Here is a 22,587-nt window from a genome sequence, read left to right as displayed (position 1 = left end):
GTATCACACACACACAAAGAGAAAGAGAGAGGCGTAGAAGATAATAGAGTTTGATAATTCGATAAAGAAAAAACAGCATGATCCCATATAATAAAAGCAGAAACAAAACACACTCTTCTTCACGTCACTCTTAGCCACTTCTTTGTCTTGCTTCACCCCTGGATCTCTTGACCTCTTCTCCTGCAAATCAAATACAAGGATTAAACATCTCACCATATCAACCAAACAGCTCTGACCATTAACACTAATAAACTTCACCTTGTTCTTCCATTCCTTCAACTCAGTGCCTCTGCCTCTTCTGAGTCCCAAGCTTCTCATTACCATTGACCAATACACAGAGAGCTTGCACTAGCTTAGGGTTAATTGCGTGGAGATGTATGTACGTAGCTCTTTGTTTGAGCTCTTCCATCATAGCGACGAAATCCTTGTCTTTCATCAGCACACTCGTCAAAGGATTAGCAGTCAGCATCTCAAACATATCATCCTTTCCGGAGAGCCTCTTCAAAAGGATTCCATGCATATTTCTCAAGTTGTTGTAAACCGCAGGTAAATCTCCTCTTGGTTGGATTGATTGCAAGAGCTTTCTTGTAGGATTCCAACGCCTCTTTAAAATATTTCAGACCGCATTGGTAATGGGCAGTACCAAGAAGGCGATAGCCTTTTGCCGAGGTTGGTTTAAGTTGGATGCTCCTCTTGGCATCTGAGACAGCTGCGTCGTAGTTCTGAAGCGAGGTGTGAGCAGAGGAACGCTTGGAGAAGAGGGCGTGATTGTTTGGATCGATATCAATTGCAGCGGTGTAGTGACTAACGGCGTCAGAGAAGTCACCGGAAGAGAGAGATGCGTCTTTTACAGCTTTTATTGCTTGAGCTTCAACAGCTTGTGCTAGGTTTGTTTCCTCATTTTAAACAGCTTCGACGTCCATCCCCATCTCGTGGTGTACTACGGTTTGATCACTCAACGAAAAAAAGAATAGCTTCAATCACTCTTACGTCATCAAGCTTAAGATGGAAAGTGAAAGGTGATTCCGAGAACTTGTCCATCAGTTGAACGAAGCCTTCCTGTTTCATAAACGCACTGGTCCGAGGATTCCTGCTCAGTTTCCCCCACATGTTCGGCCCCAAGGCATCTCCAAAAGGACTTGACAGATGAGCCAGGGAGTGTGCTAACCCGGATCTCATACTCTTACTGGCTGAATGGGTGGAGAGCCCTTTCTTGTATGCAACCACAGCTAATTCGAACTCATGTAACCCCAAGCCCTTAAGAGCATCACCCATAAGGACATGACCCTCTGACCGAGATGGCTTCATTTGGGTAACAAGCTGGCATCTGAGAGAGCTTCCTGGTATTGATTTGGTAAATGTAGTAACCAGAACGTTTCATCAACTGATAGTACCTGTCTGATTCATCAAAGTTGGATTTCCTGGTGCACACAGCAATGAGGGACTGCACATTCCTAAACAGAGGTACTCTAGAAGGCAGTGTATCGTTCAGCAAAACGTACAAAGCATCTATAACATTCGCCTCTTCCATGTAGAGATGGATACGTCTCGGATGTTCACAGAGTTCTTTCATCAAGTTGTTGAAATCATGGTCTTCCATGAACCCACTCGTCCGATTACTTTCACTCAGTACCTTCAACACATCCCCTTTTTGAAAGCTTCTTCAAACGGACTCCACCTATACTTGGAGAGTTGGTCTAGAGCATCTGAAAATTGGTAGTTGTCCGCGTACGAATCCGCTGAAACGTAGCAAGCCTTAGCTTTTTTGAAAAAAATGTTCCCCAAAGCGTAATGAGCAGCAGCGACGCGGCTATGAGCCTCTGCCCATTCCGGTTTCAGGTGGAGGGCCAACTTTGCGTCTGCGAGAGCTTCTTCATATTTCTTGTCCTTCAAGTGAGCAGCTGAACGCTTGGAGTAGAGGACGTGTAAGTGATGGTCGTCTGGAGCTTGATTGAGTGCGGTGGTGTAGCTCTTAACGGCGGCATCCATGTGAAGATTAGAAGAGAAAAATCTGTCTCCCTTAGTTTCTGATGCTGTCATCTTCTTTTGATAGCGTGCATGCACGATGTCCTCATGTTCTTCGTCCTCGAGATCCTCTTCATCTTCTTCGTCACTTTTTTCCTGGGAAGCATCATCATCATCATCATCTTCGTCGCTGATTTTTTTTCCAAATTAACAAGGAGAAAAGCATAAACTTCGAGGATGACATTGAACCGGTTTGGGAACACTTCGAGTAGCACGGTTTGGTATGAGCTTGCTTATAGTGAAGCTAAAGGGAGGATTAAGAGAGGAGATAAAGACTTAGCAGATTGGTTTTGGGTCCCGTTTTAAGTGTAAACAGTATGATAAGAACATTAAATTAACTTATGTGAACCCTAACCGTATGAATATATATACATACGTTATACGCCCCCTCCCAAATTCTCCTATATCGAAATATACTCTGCTCGATCAAGTCTTGGTACTTTCTTCTCTTTCCCTTCTTCTCCCTTTCCGTCTGTTCCTGCAAATACTGTAAGCAACGATGAACGATCCTATGTTACAAGTCCTAGCAAAATGCACCGAAACTTAGTTGTGATTCTAGTTTCATAAATCGAATGTTTGTTTCTGTCTGACAATGATGTTGGATGGTACTTACTTCAACTTGGTGTGACACTGGGAATAAGTTGATGGCGTCCGGATTAAAACTGGAATCCACTCCGGTGAAAGAGGAATGAGATATGTGCACTTCTTTTATACATGGTGATGAAAGATTGAAAGCGTGTTACCATCGGGAAAAAGCTAGTTGCCAGACGTATGGACTAAAGAACTCTTACGGGTGGATCACTTTTCATATGAAAAGTGAAGTTGAGTAAAACATCTGCAGTGATAATTGTGAAAAATGAAAGAAAGCCATGCGTTTTAAGAATCACAGTGAAAGGAAAACTATATCAGTGATAGATAGAGATACTATACTAGTGTTTTGTTTACCTTCATTCATTCATTCCTTCGCCTCGCCAAGACCGACAATTGTGAATGATGAACTGGAGAACTTTCTGCACTGACCATTCTCGATCCGATCTTTGAGGCTATTGAAGTAAGTCTAAGAGCTACATAATAGATTAAATGATAATTTAGTTAAGCAAGTGAAAAACGGATGGATCAATCAGATACTCTGGAACTGTGATGGAGCCTACAGTGTAAATATTTTCGGCTAGCTCATGAAATCGCGGATGATTCTTGAAAGGTCGGAACACTTCTTGCCGATGCATGATTGCATAGACAATCTGCAGAAAACCAGAAATACAGACTAATTCAGAACATGAATAAACGGGAAAGGAATATATATATATGTGTGATTCATGCTGCTAAGTAAACATGACAATATGATACCTCGGCAACGCGCACGTCAAAATTGCATTTAATATATCAAGGACAAGCCTCAAGAAATCAGTAAAAGATTTGCAGCTCTGCTGCCTGCAAGTTGGCAAAAATACAATTTTACAAATATAAACCACAAATCAAAGATTCAAAGAATAACAATGATTCACTGCAATTATATTGTGTGCTTGAACTAAATATGACTTACCAAATCTTCTGAAACGCTATCATCCGCTCTTGACAAGCTTATTTTGATACTATGCAGCTTTTATCACCTGTAACTTGTTATACCTGTATTAAATAATTAATGATCGGTTAATTAGGAATCATAATGAGCATCATTCCATACAAGACAAACAAAAAAATATGCATTGTCATAAAGGACTGAGGAATTAATCGCATACTTTCGAGAAAGCATGTATAGAAAAGGCTGACAAGCCTCGCAGAGGCATATGCACTAAGATGATGGGTATGAGCTACCATGTTAGCCAAGGTTGCAAGACATGTAAGCTGCAGAGTACACATCCTGCTGTAAACGCCCAAGAAACAAAATTTGTCACAATACATAAGAAAGGTACAGCACCATAATTTATATCTTAAGTGCTCATTTTCTGATACATGTCCAAATAAGTTGCAGGTTCCACTTTGATACATGGCTATCAACTTGATTACACTCTTATAAGGCTTGAACCTACCCAAACGGCCATATAATTAAGTAAAAAAAAAAACTGAAACACATTTTTCGTTGCCAATATATGAATGTAAAGCTATACCCGCAGTTTAGAAAGGTTAAGCTGCACTGTTCTGATGAGATCAATGACCGTTAAGGAACCAACAGAGAGGTCTGATGAAGGAGATGTTCCATGTACCACGGAACGCTAGGAAGTATCTATTCAAATGAAAGGTTATCAGAAAAGATACAAGGTTCAGAAATATCAATTTTAAGCCTACAATAGATAAGAGCACAACATACCACCTTGTGAATGCCTGAATTGAATGGAGAATCTCATGTGCACCGATATCTAGAGCTTGAGGCTCCCTGAAACCAAAACCCCCACAATCAGTTTATAACTATTTAACCTAAGGGGTAAGTTACAAAAGCTCATTGCAAAACAAAGAGAAGAATAAGGGAGAGAGAACCTGCATAAGGCCTGCCCCTTTTTCTTTCGAGCTAGGAATGAACCAAACATTTCGAATAGACGGACACTAAAACTGAACAAAGATTCCATCGTTTTGTCCAAGTTTCCACTTCCTTGAGCCTTCACCTTTCCACACCTACGATACAAGATTTAATCATCACGTCCATAGTATCAAACCAGAAGAATAGCCTTTAAGCAAGCAAAAAAAGAGACAGATTTGATTCACCTGTGGGTAGGATATACTACTCTTTGGATGTCACTAAGCAGCTTTGGAAAATGACTCAGATATGTAAAGCAGTTACTGTGAGTGTGTGGTGACTCAAAAGCCTGTGAAGGAACATATATATATATATATATTGTTAGCAGACAGACAAGAAGAGGTCGTTTCGTTTTGTTATTTTCTCTCATGCTCTTTCTTTCATACCTTATCGATGTTGACTGCTGGTAATAAAAGAACAGTCTGCACAAAAGAACAAGAGATTATAAAAAAAAAAAGAAATGCTACATGTGAGTCCAATACAGTTGCTGCTCTGGTAACACAAAATAGCAGAGGCATAATAGTCAAAATTACCTGCACACCACCAGATATAGCTTTGACAACAGTAGACTTTCCGTGAGCCACATGCCCAATGGTTGCTGAGACATTCGTTGCAAACTCAACCACACAATGCTAGGGGTTTTCAGAGATCTCCGCACTCTATCGCTCGTCGACTCATTTCAGGGATTATACAGTAAAGGTCAATCAGGTTCGTAATTATTCAATTCTCTTTCTTTCCCGGAGGTACTCTAGCATGAAACGGCGAACATGTCGTATCGCCTATGGAGATAACGGCACGATGTTACAGTTTTGATGATATTTGCGTTTTCAGTTATTCTAATGAGTTTGTTTTTTTAATTAACAAAATAAATAAAAATTTCAGAAAAAGGCAATAGCTGCTGCGGAATCGGATTCAAAAGACCTAAGAAGAAGGAGATACTCTTGCAGCAGCAGCAGCAGCACAACACTTTCTTCACGAGAACAATGTCTGTGACGAAAGCCGTTTCGAGCTTGGACAACATGGTGGTGAAGTCCCCCAACGATCGGAGGTTGTACAGAGTGATTGAATTGGAGAACGGCTTGTCTGCTCTCCTTATCCACGATCCAGATATTTATCTCGACGCCTCTGCGGCAGATGGACAGAACACCGACGGAGATCAAATGGACGAGGACGGAGAAGAAGAAGAAGATAGTGACGGTAGCTATGAAGATGATGACGATGAAGATATGGAAGGAGATGAGGATGAGGATGATGATGAAGTGAAAGGCAAAGGGGATCATCAGACCAAAAAGGTTTTCACAATTTTGAGATATATATATATATATATATCACCTCTTTCTCAAAATTTAATTTTAATCTCATATGTTTTTTTTGCTTTAGGCAGCTGCAGCTATGTGTGTTGCAATGGGCAGCTTCTTGGATCCTCCCGAGGCGCAAGGCCTTGCTCACTTTCTTGGTATTTTCATCTTTCTGTGAGTTTTGAATTCACTTCCTTTGTTTTTTTTTGGTGTGGATTCACTCTCATGTTAATGTTTTGTTCAGAACACATGCTTTTTATGGGTAGCACTGAGTTTCCCGATGAGAATGAAGTAAGCAATCGCATTATATTTTTGTATTTGCAATGGTTTTACACTATTTATAGATTCGTATGATATGAATGAAGTGGAGTATTCTGGTAACTTCAACTTTTTTTTGTCTATGAACTAAGAAACTAACCCATTTAGCATGGTTAGATAGAACTTAGATGTTTATTTAGAGCTTGGATAATGGATGCTGATTGCATCTTTTCGAACAGACCTTATTTTGTTAGAATGATGTATCTTTGAATTCGTCTTTGTTTTTTGCTTCTAGTATGATAGTTACTTGTCTAAGCATGGAGGATCCTCTAACGCATACACCGAAATGGAGCATACGTGCTATCACTTTGAAGTCAAGAGAGAATTCCTTCAAGGTGCCTTGAAAAGGTACTAAATTTGGTTGTGCTGACACTGTGACACTTCACTTATCTTTTTAAATGTCAACTGCTGTAAATTTGCCAATGCGGGGCGATATATGTGTTGGTATGCATGCCTAGAGTTTGTCGTCATTGTTCAGTTTTATGATGATACAGTAAAGGAAGATGCATACTTCTATGCATCCTTCTTGATCCTTAAATGTAAATTGCCTACCCTAGTGTGTCACCTGCCTAAATCATTTGTTGCAGAAAGTTTTCGTTTTGTTCTTTGGATTCCAAAGTTGGATCACTTATTTGACCTTAGTTTGTTCCCTCATTATTAGGTTCTCTCAGTTTTTTGTTGCACCGCTAATGAAGACTGAAGCTATGGAACGAGAAGTCCTTGCTGTTGATTCAGGTATGCCTGTTAATCATGCCCTAACTCCCTTTTGTTAGAAATTTTCGAAAGATTCATCTTCAATCGATCTTCAGATAAACTAACCTCTTATATAGTTAAATGTGTCTTGCTAACAAGATCCCAATTTGTAGAATTTAACCAGGCCCTACAAAATGATGCATGTCGTCTGCAACAACTTCAGTGCCATACGTCTACAAAGGGTCATCCTTTAAATAGATTCGCATGGGGTAAGGACATCTCGATGTACCTTTGTTGCCACACTTCAGTTGTTCGTGAAACAAGTTAAAGTTAATTTTTTTTCGTGTAGGTAACAAGAAGAGCTTAAGTGGTGCAATGGAAAATGGGGTTGATCTACGGGAATGCATCGTGAAATTATACAAAGAATATTACCACGGTGGATTGATGAAACTCGTTGTCATCGGAGGAGGTAAACTTCTCTTAGGTTTATGATGTGTTTCGCTTTAATTCTTGGAAAACGTTTTTGCATTCATATTATTGGCCTTTTCTGCTGTCTGAGTTTATTGTAATTCTCTGGGTTACCTACTAAATCTTGCAGAACCTCTCGATTTGCTTGAAAGTTGGGCTGTAGAACTATTTGGCGATGTCAAAAACGGATCCAAAATCAGGCCAACTCTGGAGGCAGAAGGTCCTATTTGGGAAGGCGGTAAATTATATCGCCTAGAAGCGGTCAGAGATGTCCATACTCTTGATTTGACATGGACTCTCCCTCCTCTTCGCCATGCCTATGTGAAGAAGCCGGATGACTATCTATCACATCTATTAGGACACGGTGAGACATCACATCCATTTTTATTGGTTTATATATAGTTTTCTTAAAGCGTCCTTGTGCATGCACTCCTGTAAACTGCATATTGAAAAACGTTGTTTGTACCATTATCTTTCTAGAGGGTAGAGGAAGTCTTCATTCATTGCTTAAAGATAAGGGCTGGATAACCTCTCTGTCTGCTGGTGTTGGGGATGATGGAATAAACCGCTCGTCTCTGGCCTATGTTTTTGGAATGACCATACATCTCACTGACTCTGGTTTAGAGAAGGTAAATTAATATATAAATTAACATATTTTAACTTAGCATAACGCAGGTGTTCGTTTTCAACTGTATATATACTGTCGTTCTTCTCCTTTTTTTATACTTTTGTTATGTTCGTTTTCACTGGATCCTATGGCAACTTCTGTTTACAGATTTATGACATCATTGGCTACATCTACCAATATCTAAAATTATTGCGTGATGCGTCACCACAAGAATGGATATTCAAGGAACTCCAAGATATTGGGAACATGGACTTTAGATATGCTGAGGAGCAGGCTGCAGATGATTATGCTGCTGAGCTCTCAGGTTTGTACTTGTATTGTCACTCGTCTATTTCTTCTAAGGCGTTATTAGTGGCTATGTTGGCATGTAAAGCCTAAATATTTTCAGGATTCATTATGCACTGTGGTACAATAACCATTTGAAAGTGTTATTGTACAGGGAATATGCTTGCTTATCCAGTAGAGCACGTTATTTATGGTGATTATGTATATCAGACATGGGATCCAAAAATGATAGAAGATCTCATGGGTTTCTTCACACCAAAAAACATGAGGATTGATGTTGTTTCGAAGTCAGTCAAGTCAGAAGGTACTTTGGAGACTTTTTGAGAATGTAATTTTTGGATTGCATATTAATGTTCATCATTCTTTTGAATCTTCCTTGTTTCAGAGTTCCAAACTGAGCCTTGGTTCGGTTCTCGTTACGTAGAAGAAGATGTTCCATTGACTTTGATGGAAACATGGAGCAATCCTTTAGAAGTAGATACTTCTTTGCATCTTCCTTCAAAAAACCAGTTCATCCCTTGTGATTTTTCCATCCGGGCCATTAATTCGGATGCGGATCCCAAAAGCCAGTGTCCCCCTAAATGTTTGATTGATGAACCGTTAATGAAGTTCTGGTACAAGCTTGACGAAACATTTAAGGTTCCCCGCGCCAATACGTACTTCCGCATAAATTTGAAGGGGGCATATGACAGTGTGAAGAACTGCCTTTTGACGGAACTATTTATCAACCTTTTGAAAGATGAGCTAAATGAGATCATATACCAGGCAAGTAAACTACCTTTTAGGACGATCTTTTTAGATGTTTTGTTTCTATATTGACACGAATATCTGATTTTTTCTTTTGCAGGCCAGTATAGCAAAACTTGAAACTTCTTTATCTATGTATGGGGATAAACTAGAGCTTAAAGTGTATGGCTTTAATGAAAAAATTCCAGCTCTCTTATCAAAAATTTTATCCATAGCCAAATCCTTCATGCCAAGCCTGGACCGATTTAAGGTATGTGAAATTTTGAATGTTTCATTGTCGTACTCTTTATTCTCATTCATTGTTGAACTTTATTTTTTGTGTCAAATTCTTTTACTCATCGGTTACTACTACCTTATCTATCTAAACCTTGCAGGTTATCAAAGAAAACATGGAGAGAGGGTTCAGAAATGCTAATATGAAGCCTTTGAACCATTCCACATGCTTGAGACTGCAACTCTTGTGTAAACGAATCTATGACAGCGACGAAAAGTTGTCTGTACTAAATGATTTGTCTCTCACCGATCTGAAAAGCTTTATTCCTGAAGTCCGCTCTCAGGTAACATTATGCATCAACCACAGATAACATGAGTTATCTTTTATTTAAAATACTGGACTGCTTGCCTTTGCGATTGTTCTCTGGTTTCGTTTAAATCGTGCAACTGATAGGTAAAACTTTTGTTATGTTTGCAGATATTTATTGAGGCTCTGTGTCATGGTAATTTGTCTGAAGAGGAAACAGTAAACATATCAAACATATTCAAAAACAGTTTGACAGTTGAACCGCTCCCAGTCAAATGTAGACATGGAGAGCAGATAACGTGCTTCCCTCTGAATGCTAAACTTGTAAGAGATGTCACTGTGAAGAACAAATCCGAAACAAACTCAGTAGTCGAGGTAAAAAGACAAATGTCTGTTCTTGTGATGCGAGTGAGCCAAGTAGAAGCTATAGTAGTAGGATTTATTTAGTCATGGCTATGAATTTGAACATGAACCCTGTTTTGCAGCTTTACTATCAAATAGAGCCTGAAGAAGCTCAGTCAACAAGAATGAAAGCTATACTGGATCTCTTTAATGAAATCATAGGAGAGCCATTCTTCAATCAGTTGAGGTTAGTCATCACATGTTTCTCTAGTTTGTTTTATAGATCAAACAGTATTTGTAGTATAGCCACATATTTATAATGCGATTTTGGTTACAGGACAAAGGAGCAGCTTGGTTATGTTGTCGAGTGTGGCCCTCGCTTAACTTATCGTGTCCACGGTTTCTGTTTCTGTGTTCAATCTTCCAAGTACGGTCCAACTCATTTGCTGGGGAGAGTCGATAATTTCATAAAAGACATCGAAGCGCTGCTGGTAAGTCTATAATAATAAGAAAAAGAAGATATTAAGCTACATTGAAGCCTTTTCCCATCTCATTCCACAAATGTTAATTGCAGGAACAACTGGATGAAGAATCATTTGAAGATTACAGAAGCGGTATGATTGCTAGATTGCTGGAAAAGGATCCTTCTCTCTTATCTGAGACAAATGAGTTATGGAGTCAGATTGTTGACAAAAGGTAAGGATCTCAAGGGTTTAAAGTATGAGATCCGCAGTTTCATATTAAAGTTCAATGAGTTACTTCAATGTCCCTGACAAAAATGGAGTTAACCCTCACTCTCTCTCACACACAGGTACATGTTTGATTTCTCACACAAAGAAGCAGAAGAATTGAGAAGCATAGAGAAGAGAGATGTGATCAAGTGGTACAAAACCTATTTCAGAGAATCATCCCCAAAATGCCGTAGGCTTGCGGTTAGGGTGTGGGGATGCAACGCCAATATGAAAGAAACTCAGACAGATACCAAGTCGGTGCAGGTCATAGCAGACGCTGTGGCTTTTAAGTCAACTTCTAAATTTTACCCAAGCCTCTGTTAGTTAGTCAGCAACAAGTACTAGTATACTCTACTTTTCAATTCTTCTTTAATATTTCTTTGTTCTTTTACTTCACTGATTTTTTTTGTTATACTTTGGGAAAAAAAATCCAAAATGTCGCTTTTGTTATGATTATTTGAGGATATTTATTTGTCGGTTGGTTGAGGTAGAGATCTATAAATAAGCATGTGCCAGCTAGTGACCTTTTTTAATAAATCAGATTTAGTAGAAACCTCTCAAATGATTGATTAATATTTTTTATTTAAAGTTTTGAATTGTTTTTTAACTATTAATATTATTAATTATGTATATATATACAAACAAAAGTGTTAAATATTCATAAAATAATTTATTATGCTATATATAAGTAAAATTGTCGAATATATAATAATTTTATAATAAGTACCGAGTAGTGAGTTTTTATTTCTATCCCGCGGTAAATTGCTTGTGGGGCCAATACAAATATCAAGCGAAAACTATCTTCAGCCTCTCTCTCTCTCTCTCTCTCACTATTTTCCTCTGTACGGTGGTGAGTGCAGACCATCATCGAATCGAATTTGCAGAAATAGGATTCTCTCTTTTACCCCAAAAAAAAACTGAATCTGTTCTCCGCCGTCGAAGTTTGAATTCTCTCTCGTCCTCCCGTAAGTTTTGCCTCTCTCCCACTTCCTTAATATCTTCCCCTTCTTTCCTTTCGCGTCTCCTCAATATCCATTCCCACTAATTTTCTGATCTCTCTCTCTCCACAACGGCAGATCTAGGGTTTATGGCTTCTTCCTTCTCAATAAACCTTCTTCGTTCTCCAACTTCTGTTTGAAATTTTTATCTAACGACTTTCTATTTCTCCTGTTTTCGCTGCAGTTGAGCTTCCCCTCCCCCAGCTTCGATCCTTCTCGCATTTACGGTATACCTTATGCACAAGTGAGGTTCGTTTTCTCCAGATCGATCTTGTTTCCTTTACCTTGTTTACTTGCTAGCCTGTGATTCGTAAATGGATGTGAAATATTTTGGTGGACAGATCATCGTAGATCGTGATTGAAGCGCGAGAGATATAAATATTAAGAGAGCGAAGATGAGCGAGGGGCAGAAGTTCCAGCTGGGAACCATCGGCGCTTTGAGTTTGTCCGTTGTATCGTCTGTGTCGATCGTGATCTGTAACAAGGCGCTTATTAGCACCCTTGGCTTCACCTTCGGTAACCTCTCTTCCCCGTTGAGTAGTACTGCAGAGACTATTTCCTCTGTCCTCTGGATCTATACGTGTGCTTGTTGTATGTTACTCATAGGAATGAGTTGAAGGATAGGTTATAGATTATTTCCTTTGGATCTATAGCTGAGCTTCGGTGTTGAAGGATAGGTTAGAGATCGTTTTACTTCATACACTTGAGCAGGACGATGATCAACATTTTTTAAAGCCTGCATCAGCTTATAATCTCATTATGTGATATTGATCTCATAGTCTATCTTGTTACTTATTCTTGTTGTTTTTTTTTTCTACGTACAGCGACTACTTTGACTAGTTGGCATCTTCTGGTCACGTTTTGTTCCCTTCATGTGGCACTATGGATGAAGATGTTTGAACACAAGCCTTTTGATCCACGAGCTGTGATGGGATTTGGCATATTGAACGGGATCTCCATTGGACTATTGAACCTCAGCCTTGGCTTTAATTCCGTTGGCTTTTACCAGGTAATATAATAGATTTGTCATTTCAGTTGCTACGTGATGATTTCCTTTTTAACACATCTCCTCCTCTGTTGATATTAGATGACAAAATTAGCAATCATCCCCTGTACTGTTCTCTTGGAGACCCTCTTCTTCAGGAAAAAATTCAGGTTAGCACTCAAAGTTAGTGTACATTTCTATTACAACTTAAAATGATATTTAATTTGGTCATGCACTCTAATGTCCCTTTTGTAGTCTCCAGTCAAGGGTTAATGAAACGTTTCTTCTTTTTTTGCTTGCAGTCGAAAAATTCAGTTTTCATTAACCATCCTTCTCCTTGGTGTTGGAATTGCAACCGTCACAGATCTTCAGCTTAATATGCTGGGTTCTGTCTTGTCGCTGCTGGCTGTTATCACAACTTGTGTTGCTCAAATTGTATCCTATACTTAGCCCTTCTTTTCCCATTGCTTTATTCTTTTATCGTATACCAATTCGATGGTGTTCTCTTAAACCAACTGTTCACAGATGACAAATACCATCCAGAAGAAGTTCAAAGTTTCATCCACGCAACTTCTTTATCAGTCTTGCCCTTATCAAGCAATTACACTTTTCGTCACTGGTCCGTTTCTGGATGGGCTCCTAACCAATCAGAATGTGTTTGCTTTCAAGTACACTTCTCAAGTTGTGGTAAGAGTCAATATGCTAGGGATTCTACCCAACTTAATTCTTGTCTTCTCGGGTCCATGTACATATATTTACAGGTGCTTCTTTTGTTTACTGCAGTTCTTCATCGTCCTGTCCTGCCTCATATCAGTCTCTGTAAACTTCAGCACTTTTCTAGTGATTGGAAAAACGTCGCCGGTCACATATCAGGTTCTTGGACATCTTAAGACATGCCTGGTTCTAGCATTTGGCTATGTTTTGCTGAAGGACCCATTCAACTGGCGCAACATTCTTGGTATTATGGTGGCTGTGATTGGAATGGTTGTGTATTCCTATTTCTGCTCGGTTGAGACTCAGCAGAAGGCAAGTGAAACGTCAACTCAGTTGCCTCAGGTATATTTGCTCTTAGCTAATATCTTTCTATTTGGCTATATAATACTATTGAATGCTGGACATGGATAAATTGATCCTTGGTCCATAGTAAATAGGAGTAACCTACCTCTCTCGTTTGTATGATTTAAAGAAAAAAAAAACCATCTTCTCCTTAAGAAAGTGGCTTCAGTCTAATTGCTAAATCAATGGTACAATAAAAGAGATAATTAGAGGGCAAAGACTGCTGCTATCAGAATAGACAATAGAATCTTAGGCATTGTTTTGTTTGGTAAAGGTCTATGCTGATTCTGTGGGATGTTATATTGGTGTCCAAAGTAAAGAACAGTAAACAAAAACTAATGTTAGTTTGGGTTTGGCAGATGAAAGAGAGCGAGAAGGATCCGCTAATAGCAGTTGAAAATGGAAGCGGAGTGTTATCAGACGGTGGTGGTGGTGTGCAAAAGACGGCGGCTCCTGTATGGAACTCAAATAAAGAATATTAAGAAACATCGTTATATTTTTTTATATATATGTCGAACTCTCTTTTGTATCAGCTTTGTCAGAGAGTTCTTTTTTCTTTTGAAAAACTTGTTTAATTCCTCTCTTTTGTTTGTTCTCTTTTACAATCGCATAGCACAGAAGTAGGGGAGAGTGAAAAAACAACAGCTTTCCACAAGGAAGAAAAGCAGAGAGTGAGAGGGCGGACACAACTTTGATGATCCAACTTTATTATACAGAGCAGTTTATTTTTGTTATATTTGGAACTAGTGATACAACTGTTGTTTGATTTTCAGGCTCCTTTACATGGATTATATATACACTCCTCACTCCTTGTTTTCTTTTATCTCATGTTGATGTAGTGGCTACATTCATCAATAACGGAAACGTGTGTTATGATTTTCGGACTCCGTTGCATGGATTAAATACAGAGAGAAACCACTTGTTTTCTTTGATCTCAATTTGTGTGTCAATATATGAGACAACATAGCACCAGTGGTCTAGTGGTAGAATAGTACCCTGCCACGGTACAGACCCGGGTTCGATTCCCGGCTGGTGCATTCTGAGCTGTGATGAAATTTGGCTTTAGCGGAGGTTGGTTCCTACGCACCCGGCTGATATCCAGATTATACGCCGTACACCTGAGCTCTTCTCTTTTTTTTTTGGTCAGGGTAGCTAAGCTAAGAATGAGAGGCTAGTGAATGAAAGCAGCTGCACTTTTAGTTGCTCTTTGTCACTCTCTATCTAATGTGTTAGAGACACTGACATGAAACTAAACTTTTCTACCTCTATTCTTAACGACTGTCATTACAATGATTAGGTTGCATTTTGTTTCATTCAACACAAACAAACAAACGAAAAATTCAAAGCAACAAACAAATGTTTCAATCTTTCCTTTTCTTTTGGGATTTCCCATTGCATTCCATGTCCTCCATAGGAGTTCACAGAGCGAAAAAAATTGCTCGGTCGGCTTCAGGGCCAAAATGGATGGCACCACCTCGTCATCTATTCAATCTCCTGCTTAATCCTAAAAAGCATCAACAAACATCTGTACCGGTTATGAAACATCAAGAGCTCCCTTTTGCATAACTTGCTCATGGTGGTGTACGGTGTCCACCGAAACTTTGCTCGGTGGCCAATAACGAAACATGGATCTTCCGATGATGTTCTTTATTGGAAGTGGACCCCTGCGTTTTAACAATCATCCATGAATCAACAGAGTTTTTATAACACACAACAAGAACTATGAAAAAGAAGATATCTTCCAAAGTGGTTACCAGTTATGCGAGTCAAAGCTTTTGTTCCGGTTGTCTCCTAGCACAAAGACATAACCTTCAGGGACCAACTGCAAATAAAACAAAAAAAGGAAAAACAATTTTAGCTGCATTACGACTTTTAAGGTGGAGAATCATTAAACTAGGAAAGTGCACGTTCGCGTACCATTGGTTCCATTTCATAGTTCATTGGCTCTAAGACAAAATCCTCTACTTGAACGATGTCATTCACCAAGAGCTTTCCAGCACAAATCTACATGATACAAGAGCGATAAGTTAGACAGGAAAACAAAGGGTACAGGCCTGTCCTGAGGAGGCTGGATATAAATAGGATAAACTAACAATTGATTTAGATATAAGGGGGGGCTTACTTCAACCCAGTCACCTTCGCTTGCAACTATCCTCTTTATGAAAACATCAGTACAATTGTAACCATGTTCCTGCAGTTTTTCAATTGAGGATATCAACCACCTTTTAAAACATCCGGAAAAAACAAGAAATGGTGATTAGAGACCTACCACCAAAACCGGAGGAGCCTTGAAGATAACTATATCTGAAACCTCTGGCCTTCTGAACAAGTACGAGACCTAACAAGTACCAAAAGCACATAACACAGAGTCAATAACTTATTAATCACTCACCACCAATCAAAACATCGGTACAATCTCACCTTCTCAGCCATAACACGATCACCGACATCGAGAGTAGGGTACATAGACGCTGAAGGTATAGACTTGGGCTCAGCCAAAGCCGAACGGAAGAGAAGAGAAACAGTAACCGCCGTGAAAGCCGCCTTAGCATCCTCCGAGCAGATATTCATCAGCTTATTAACCCACCCGTTGTTTCCAAAGCTCGAGCCTTTATTACTACTCCTCAACTCCATCTTCACTTCAACATCACCCCTCTTGCTTCCCCTATCAATGTCAGCAGCAGCAATATCCATCCCCGGAATGCTGCTGCAAGGCATCCACTTCGACCCTCTAAGGAACGGGATCACAGAAGAAGCCTTTAGCGGCGAGATCCCGAGGACGTTGTTATTGTTGGTCATCCCTAGCAGATCCGGAGAAGCGGTTAGCTTCATGATCGAGATCATCCCCAGCACGAGCGGACTCTTGCTTCCTTCTTCGAGGAGCTCCCTCGCGATGGTGCTGTACATGGAGGAGGAAGAAGCTGGGCGAACGCGAGGAGGGGCTGAGCCGGAGCTATCGGGTATCTGACTACTGTGTGTGAAGGTTCTGGGACGGGTCAAGCAGCATTCGAAGCATGAGCGGACGTCTCCGGCGCCGACGCGAGCCGCGGCGGATGAGGCGATGTTCCTAGCGACGTAGCTGGAGTACGTGAAGGTAACCCTAATCGCCATGATTTTGGAAATTGAATCGGAGAATTTGGAAATTGGAAACTTCCGGCGAGAGAAACGGAGAACCTTTCCGCCGGCGAAATCAGAGAGAGAAATCTGGAGATCTCCAGAGGTATGGGGAAGAAGAAGGTTGTAAGCAGAGAGAGAGAGAGATCAATTAAATTAAATTAGGGCCAGATGAGAGGGACCCACACAATTTACAATTTAGACATTCATGTCCACAAACTTTATTTACATTCGATGTCCACAAAATCTATTCTATTAAGACAGCCACATTACCAATTGATAAATATATGGTCTAATCCCAATTAGCTCTTATTTATTTTAAAGACTATTATATCTATTATATTAATATTAAATATAAATATGATTAAAAATCTAAATATATAAATTAAAATGTTCAAAAAAATTTAAACAAAAAATATACATGCCTTTTAAATTTAAAAAGGCGGGTCAATAGTCTAGGTTATTTACATTCATGTCCACAAAATTATGTTTTGTCATTTAGCAAATCAGATGACATGTCTAAACCAATCAAAAATTGGTCAAATGTCTTTTTGTGAGTAGAGTATAATAAGAGTATTCACACTTCACCATCATTCCTACCACTATCAACTTTGGTATGTTTTTATGTTGACTACGTGGCTACATAAAAGACCAAAAAAAGTAAACGGGCTTTGGGTATGGACTCTGGATGTATGTGGAGTGCAGGAAGAAAGTAAGAGCATGACCTCAGCGCATACGTCAACTCGTATAAGAGATGCTTCGCTGCTATTTCTCAAGTAGAGTAGATCGCTTTATTTATTAAGTTTTCTTTAAAATATTCACAACTAGATTGAGTACCTAGTCGTTAACTTAGGGAGGTTGAGTTTGACCAAAACCTAATCCAAGAACGGAGTCACTTTTGTTCATCTTATTCTAAACCGTTCGAAAGAGAGCAACACTAGTCTTTCAATTTGTCTCATAGTGTAGTCTTCGCCGAATGATTTCCCTTTATCGCGTAGTTATGTTTTTTCTTTAACATGTACGGAGATTTTAATTGGAATTTAGCTACCTGCATGCATGTTTTGTTTTTAATTAGTTTCTTATTGTAGGCCAAATAATCGCAAACGAGTTTCTGAGAACGTAACATATACATCTCATGGAAAGAAAAAAAAAAATTATTTTTAACAACGAAAGAAAAAAATAAACATATACATCTCATGATGCCAGGTTTTCATACGAGCGTTCTAATGACATGGGTGAAAATATTGCAACATTTTCTCAGCACGTTTATGAAATGGACTGGGCCATGATATCTTTATATAGTTGCGAAAAGCAAACAAATGTTTTAAGAGATTGCTCCCCTTTGATATTTGTATTTTGGTTTGGGCCAATGAGCCTAAATATTAAAATCGAAGAAGTAGAATTATCGAGCCAGATGAATTGGGTTAATAATCTTTTTACCAGTTTCACTACCTCATTAATCCTCAGTGTACATTTACATAGCTCCTCAACCATGAATATCAGAAACTTCCTTTTCTTACCAGTTTACAAATGACTCAATGAGAGTAAATGCCAAAGAAGTTTATGATATCTAATTGGTACATACAAAAGTAACACTATGCAACTAACATCAAAGCACCAGTGGTCTAGTGGTAGAATAGTACCCTGCCACGGTACAGACCCGGGTTCGATTCCCGACTGGTGCATTCTGAGCTGTGAAGAAATTGGCATAAGCGTAGGTTGGGTCCTTCGCACTCTTCTGATTACCAGATGTAATAGCCACAATGCTGAGCTCTATTTTTTTTCCTCTCCTTCGTTTTTTTCAATATTTGTATTTTAATCATTACCAAACTGAGCTTGGCGCGTTTGGCCCAACCTCTACTAATCTTCTCAATATCGTCAGAGATTTCACAATTTGAGAAGAAACAGAAGAAGAGAACCTTTTGGCGCGTTTGGGATCGACGTTCCACACACTTAACTTTTTTTAATTACAAAATTAGTGATGAAATCTACAGTTGAAACCTATGCTGAATGATTTTATGAGGTGCTTGGTGAATGATGAAACCTCTGCCTCCTTCTGGTTTGACACTTGGACGCTCCTAGGGCCTCTCATCTCTGTACTTGGTGAAGATGGACCAAGAATGCTTCGCCTACGTAAGAGCGCAACAGTTTTCGATGCCACACGCAATGGAGAATGGCACCTACCTCCGGCGAGATCGCCTGCAGCTGAGACTGTCCAGATTGTCTTAACATCGGTCTCTCCTCCGTCGTTTGACAAGGGGAAGGATCTATATTTATGGCGCAAGGCGGATGGCAGCTTTGGACCTTTGTTCTCTTCCAAGACCACTTGGGAACACATAAGACAGAAATCTCCTACGGTCTTCTGGTCCAAGGTGGTCTGGTTCAAGGAGCATATCCCCCGCAATGCATTTGTTACCTGGATGGCCATGCTGCGTAGGTTACCGACCCGCGATCGATTGAGAAGTTGGGGACTAAATGTTCCAGCTGCATGTGTTCTGTGCTCTTCGGGTATTGAAACACATCATCATCTTTTCTTCGAGTGTGAGTTCTCTTCCAGCTTATGGAAGCATTTTGCGCGGCAAATCCTAGCTGCAGCACCTTCGGATCTGCATTCATCAGCAGCATTGATCAATCACAGGCGCCTGGACAGTACAAGAGGCCCAGTGATCAAGCTCATTTTTCAGTCCGCCATCTACCTAATCTGGCAGGAAAGGAACGCCAGGATCTTCACCTCAACAACTACATCAGCATCAGGCCTCAGCCGTGCATTGGACCGCCTCATTCGGATCGCCTCATCTCCTTCCCCTCTCCGGACCACTCGCCTTCGATGCTGCAGTTCTACTTTTCTTGTATTCGTCCTCCTTGAGGTGTCTCAAGCTTGAGTTTGGTTGTGTTTTCTTTCTCTTTTCTTTTTCTCTTTATTTCTTCTCAAATAAGTTGTACGCAACATTTAAATCTCGAAAAATGGTATAAATTTAACATTTTACCAAAAAAAAAAAAATTAGTGATGAAAAAGTGAAAGGCACGTTGACACGTGAAGTGTAGCATCTTGTATCCCTCTTTTCTTCTTCTCTAAACTAATTAAAATCCTTAATCGACTACTTCAATTACAAGTGTTTGTAGTTGCTTCTATAACGTGTTTAACAACTAATTCATAGACACATAGCATCTCTCCACGTCTGAGTTAAGTTTTGCAAAACTAAAGATTTATAAAGGCCAGTTCATACCCTGGTATCCAAATCGGCCTGCAACAAAGGACCTAAACTCATATAGTCAAAAAAACACAGGTAATCAATTATCTGTTTTTATGAACGTATGTACGTATGTATATAAGTTTTAAAATCCATCTTTGAAAAGAGAGTGCATCTATAATTCGTATGCTGTCCTACAACGTGTTTGGGACATAGTTGTTAGGCCTATATATACAGGAAATTTTATCCAGTTTACATGTCATATCTTGTGCGCCTGTAGCTCAGTTGATAGAGCGTCTGTTTCCTAAGCAGAAGGCCGTAGGTTCGACTCCTACCTGGCGCGAATGTGATTTATTTTGTTTTGTAAATATGGCTCTTGAACCGATGTTGGTTTTTGGCCTTAGGTGTTTAACGGAGCCAGTTGACAATAGGTATCAGTCTATTTGCTCTGCCTCTAGTCAGAGTAAAAAAGAAGAGATGAGATCTCTCCTCTATTTTTCTATAATCTACTATATTAATTTAGAGTGCTAAAATTTATCTATCATTTAGAAGTAGTCATTTTAATTTGGACATTCTCTAGAATAGTAGGTGTTTGGCTACTTAAATCTGTTTGGTTCCTTGAATATATCAACATGTCTAACAACTTAATTTAAACCAACATAAATACACATTATAAATTGTTTAACTAATGGGCTTTGGAAAATTATTAAAATTGTGTTGCTTTACAAATTAAAGACCATACGATTATGTAAACCAATTTACCTTAGGCCTTATAAATATTAGGTTTTAACCAACTAACATTTTATTTGAAACTTAAAAATAAAAGACTATATAATATATCCACAAACAATATTATAATAAAAACACATTATTTTTATGGGATTAAAGTTTATTTGATTTTTTCGTTTTCTCAGTAACAATTAAAAGCATTGTCTAAATATTTTACCTATAAATTTTGAATCTCACACATATTAACGTTTATATACAGTATAAACTCTTTGAATTAATACTCTATAAATTAATATACACTAATTTTTTTTAATAAATATTATAACTTTATAGTCTCAACATTGAATTTTTGGTTCAATTATTATATCGATAAATTAATAACCTCTATAAATTAATTTTTTTATAGTTTTGGTGTAGTCCCAAACATTATTAATTTATAGAGGTTTCACTGTACAAGTTTTAATTTAAAAAATGTGTATGTTTTATAACCAAAAACAATATTATTCAAAAACTATATATATAAAAACTATTGTTTTTTATAATTTGTATATTCTAATCTTGGTAACAATTAGAAAAGTTTGTTTAAATAATTTGCGCCCTTGAAAAAGGCGGGTCAGTATCTAGTTAGTTTTTTAACTTTTAGTTAGGCCTCTTAATTAAGCGCCAAAGTGGACCGGTAGCATTTATAAACCTTTCTATAAACCTCGACCCACTGGCAATTAAGAAGACTAATAATGATGCTTACTTATACCAGCTAAAGTTTCTTTTCCTTTTGATTTTTATTTTATGATTTACCCAAATTTATGTATGACTTTTTCTTCGATTTAGAGAAGCTTTAAAGCAATGGAAGTAGGTTTCCGTTGTATAATAATGGTAATCTTTTCAAGGGACAAATCAATTTGGTTAGGATAAGTTAATATATATCCATAGTAGTTCATATATCATTAGTACACGTTTTGACATCTCTTTAATTATGAATATCAATACTATCTTCTTATGTTCTGGTGGTGTACTGAAATTATCATCATGAAAATATTACGTTAAAAGACACAATTTGATTTATATATTACACTAAAGGACACAATCTGACTTGACACACTTTCTATGTTCTCATTCATAGCAGTTTTACTAATATAACCTTTAACTACTCAATTGACACATTTTTCATTCTCTTCCTAACTAGACACAACTCTCGTTCATTTCTTTTCTTTTTCTCTTGCCAATAAACTACTTTATTTTTTTATCATATTCTAATACTATATCGATGTCTTCTAAAAGTTATCGATTTTTTTTTTTTAATCTCGTTTCATCATCTCAGACAAAAAGTCTACAACAGCCCATTCACAACTTATCCCCTTAGTGCTATTAGATTCTTCATCCCCTGTAAATATTATGTCCACAAGGTGACATCCACCGCGGCTCATCCACGGCTCATCCAATGCCAATCCATATAATGTTATGCCATCTTCAAGACATTGTAAATATCTAGTCCACAAAAACAGGATTCCTAGTAGACCATCCACAAGTATCCACCTAATGATATTACATTATCAATCTCCTAAATATCTTGTCCAGAAAGGTAAAGTCCATAGCAGGCCATTCACACTTCCCCCACCTAAATCAATACCACATCCCTCACCTAGAGCTATTACATCTTTAATCCCTTTACAAGTAAGATCCACAGTTAACAATACACAGTTTCCCACCTAGTGTTATACCAGTCTAAAGAAATTGTAAATATCATGTCCACAGTATTGTATCCACAGCTACCCCACCTAATGCTATTCACATTTTTCGGTACCTTGCTTATACCTTGCTTGATTCACATTATCATGTCCACCAGCGTAACATCCACAGTTGACTATCCACAACTTCATCTAGTACTATTACATCCTAAACCCTTTGTAGATATTACATTATCAATCCTTTGTATATACATATCCACAA

At 38.5% G+C, this 22,587-nt stretch overlaps 5 protein-coding genes, 2 long non-coding RNA genes, 5 other non-coding genes and 1 pseudogene across 17 annotated transcripts; 8 read left to right on the top strand and 5 right to left on the bottom strand.

Moving 5' to 3' along the window:
- The window catches only part of LOC130509577 (hsp70-Hsp90 organizing protein 2-like), a 36,111-nt pseudogene extending 35,209 nt beyond the window's left edge, over positions 1-902 (bottom strand).
- On the bottom strand, positions 772-2,040 carry LOC130495529 (hsp70-Hsp90 organizing protein 2-like). Its single transcript, XM_056986934.1, has 3 exons — positions 1,747-2,040; positions 1,469-1,633; positions 772-1,377 (listed from the first exon to the last, which is right to left on the bottom strand). Exons 1-3 carry the CDS (start codon positions 2,038-2,040, stop codon positions 952-954), a joined length of 885 nt encoding a protein of 294 aa, XP_056842914.1. The 3' UTR covers positions 772-951.
- Positions 2,041-2,296: 256 nt separating this feature from the next.
- Positions 2,297-4,633, bottom strand: LOC108813487 (uncharacterized). 4 transcript variants are annotated; one of them, XR_008943612.1, is made up of 10 exons: positions 4,501-4,633; positions 4,337-4,399; positions 4,134-4,249; positions 3,765-3,889; positions 3,569-3,651; positions 3,373-3,456; positions 3,177-3,266; positions 2,971-3,089; positions 2,639-2,860; positions 2,297-2,512 (listed from the first exon to the last, which is right to left on the bottom strand). It is a non-coding gene; the product is annotated as an uncharacterized LOC108813487 (long non-coding RNA). The 4 variants fall into 4 exon arrangements; XR_008943609.1 differs by having other exon boundaries at positions 2,298-2,503; positions 3,765-3,886; XR_001943571.2 differs by having other exon boundaries at positions 2,300-2,503; positions 4,334-4,399.
- Positions 4,634-4,729: 96 nt separating this feature from the next.
- Positions 4,730-5,212, bottom strand: LOC130509585 (uncharacterized). Its single transcript, XR_008943614.1, has 3 exons — positions 5,071-5,212; positions 4,924-4,959; positions 4,730-4,826 (listed from the first exon to the last, which is right to left on the bottom strand). It is a non-coding gene; the product is annotated as an uncharacterized LOC130509585 (long non-coding RNA).
- On the top strand, positions 5,017-11,086 carry LOC108813477 (nardilysin-like). The gene is made up of 20 exons (XM_018586050.2): positions 5,017-5,245; positions 5,420-5,829; positions 5,918-5,993; positions 6,080-6,126; positions 6,389-6,501; positions 6,815-6,888; positions 7,020-7,115; positions 7,196-7,315; positions 7,445-7,678; positions 7,795-7,943; positions 8,090-8,246; positions 8,382-8,531; positions 8,613-8,992; positions 9,075-9,224; positions 9,349-9,531; positions 9,666-9,869; positions 9,980-10,083; positions 10,174-10,327; positions 10,411-10,532; positions 10,648-11,086. Exons 1-20 carry the CDS (start codon positions 5,167-5,169, stop codon positions 10,889-10,891), a joined length of 3,246 nt encoding a protein of 1,081 aa, XP_018441552.2. The 5' UTR covers positions 5,017-5,166; the 3' UTR covers positions 10,892-11,086.
- Positions 11,087-11,367: 281 nt separating this feature from the next.
- Positions 11,368-14,415, top strand: LOC108812295 (UDP-xylose transporter 3). Of its 3 annotated transcripts, XM_018584540.2 has the most exons (10): positions 11,368-11,532; positions 11,750-11,814; positions 11,907-12,081; positions 12,390-12,574; positions 12,653-12,720; positions 12,853-12,985; positions 13,076-13,237; positions 13,334-13,606; positions 13,966-14,061; positions 14,220-14,415. In XM_018584540.2, the coding sequence occupies exons 3-10, from the start codon at positions 11,961-11,963 to the stop codon at positions 14,238-14,240; spliced, it is 1,059 nt and encodes a 352-aa protein (XP_018440042.2). In that variant the 5' UTR covers positions 11,368-11,532; positions 11,750-11,814; positions 11,907-11,960; the 3' UTR covers positions 14,241-14,415. The 3 variants fall into 3 exon arrangements, with proteins under 3 accessions (XP_018440042.2, XP_056861684.1, XP_018440027.1); XM_057005704.1 differs by having other exon boundaries at positions 11,369-11,650; positions 13,966-14,415; XM_018584525.2 differs by having other exon boundaries at positions 11,370-11,532; positions 13,966-14,415.
- A 157-nt stretch (positions 14,416-14,572) lies between these two features.
- Positions 14,573-14,643, top strand: TRNAG-GCC (transfer RNA glycine (anticodon GCC)). Its single transcript has one exon. It is a non-coding gene; the product is annotated as a tRNA-Gly (tRNA).
- A 4-nt stretch (positions 14,644-14,647) lies between these two features.
- On the top strand, positions 14,648-14,732 carry LOC130497903 (small nucleolar RNA snoR114). The gene has a single exon (XR_008936935.1). It is a non-coding gene; the product is annotated as a small nucleolar RNA snoR114 (small nucleolar RNA).
- A 118-nt stretch (positions 14,733-14,850) lies between these two features.
- LOC130509554 (probable thylakoidal processing peptidase 2, chloroplastic) lies at positions 14,851-16,860 on the bottom strand. Its single transcript, XM_057005698.1, has 6 exons — positions 16,028-16,860; positions 15,876-15,944; positions 15,729-15,797; positions 15,524-15,610; positions 15,361-15,428; positions 14,851-15,270 (listed from the first exon to the last, which is right to left on the bottom strand). Exons 1-6 carry the CDS (start codon positions 16,715-16,717, stop codon positions 15,141-15,143), a joined length of 1,113 nt encoding a protein of 370 aa, XP_056861678.1. The 5' UTR covers positions 16,718-16,860; the 3' UTR covers positions 14,851-15,140.
- A 1,474-nt stretch (positions 16,861-18,334) lies between these two features.
- Positions 18,335-18,405, top strand: TRNAG-GCC (transfer RNA glycine (anticodon GCC)). Its single transcript has one exon. It is a non-coding gene; the product is annotated as a tRNA-Gly (tRNA).
- A 4-nt stretch (positions 18,406-18,409) lies between these two features.
- LOC130497904 (small nucleolar RNA snoR114) lies at positions 18,410-18,494 on the top strand. The gene has a single exon (XR_008936936.1). It is a non-coding gene; the product is annotated as a small nucleolar RNA snoR114 (small nucleolar RNA).
- A 229-nt stretch (positions 18,495-18,723) lies between these two features.
- LOC108842912 (uncharacterized) lies at positions 18,724-19,602 on the top strand. Its single transcript, XM_018615965.2, has one exon. The coding sequence runs from the start codon at positions 18,724-18,726 to the stop codon at positions 19,600-19,602; it is 879 nt and encodes a 292-aa protein (XP_018471467.2).
- A 579-nt stretch (positions 19,603-20,181) lies between these two features.
- Positions 20,182-20,254, top strand: TRNAR-CCU (transfer RNA arginine (anticodon CCU)). Its single transcript has one exon. It is a non-coding gene; the product is annotated as a tRNA-Arg (tRNA).
- The last annotated feature ends 2,333 nt before the right edge of the window (positions 20,255-22,587 follow it).

This window comes from Raphanus sativus, chromosome 1 (assembly GCF_000801105.2).
Source record: "Raphanus sativus cultivar WK10039 chromosome 1, ASM80110v3, whole genome shotgun sequence".
Taxonomy (NCBI): domain Eukaryota; kingdom Viridiplantae; phylum Streptophyta; class Magnoliopsida; order Brassicales; family Brassicaceae; genus Raphanus; species Raphanus sativus.
Note: the sequence above shows the minus strand (reverse complement) of the source record. Positions and strands in the feature narration are given on the sequence as shown.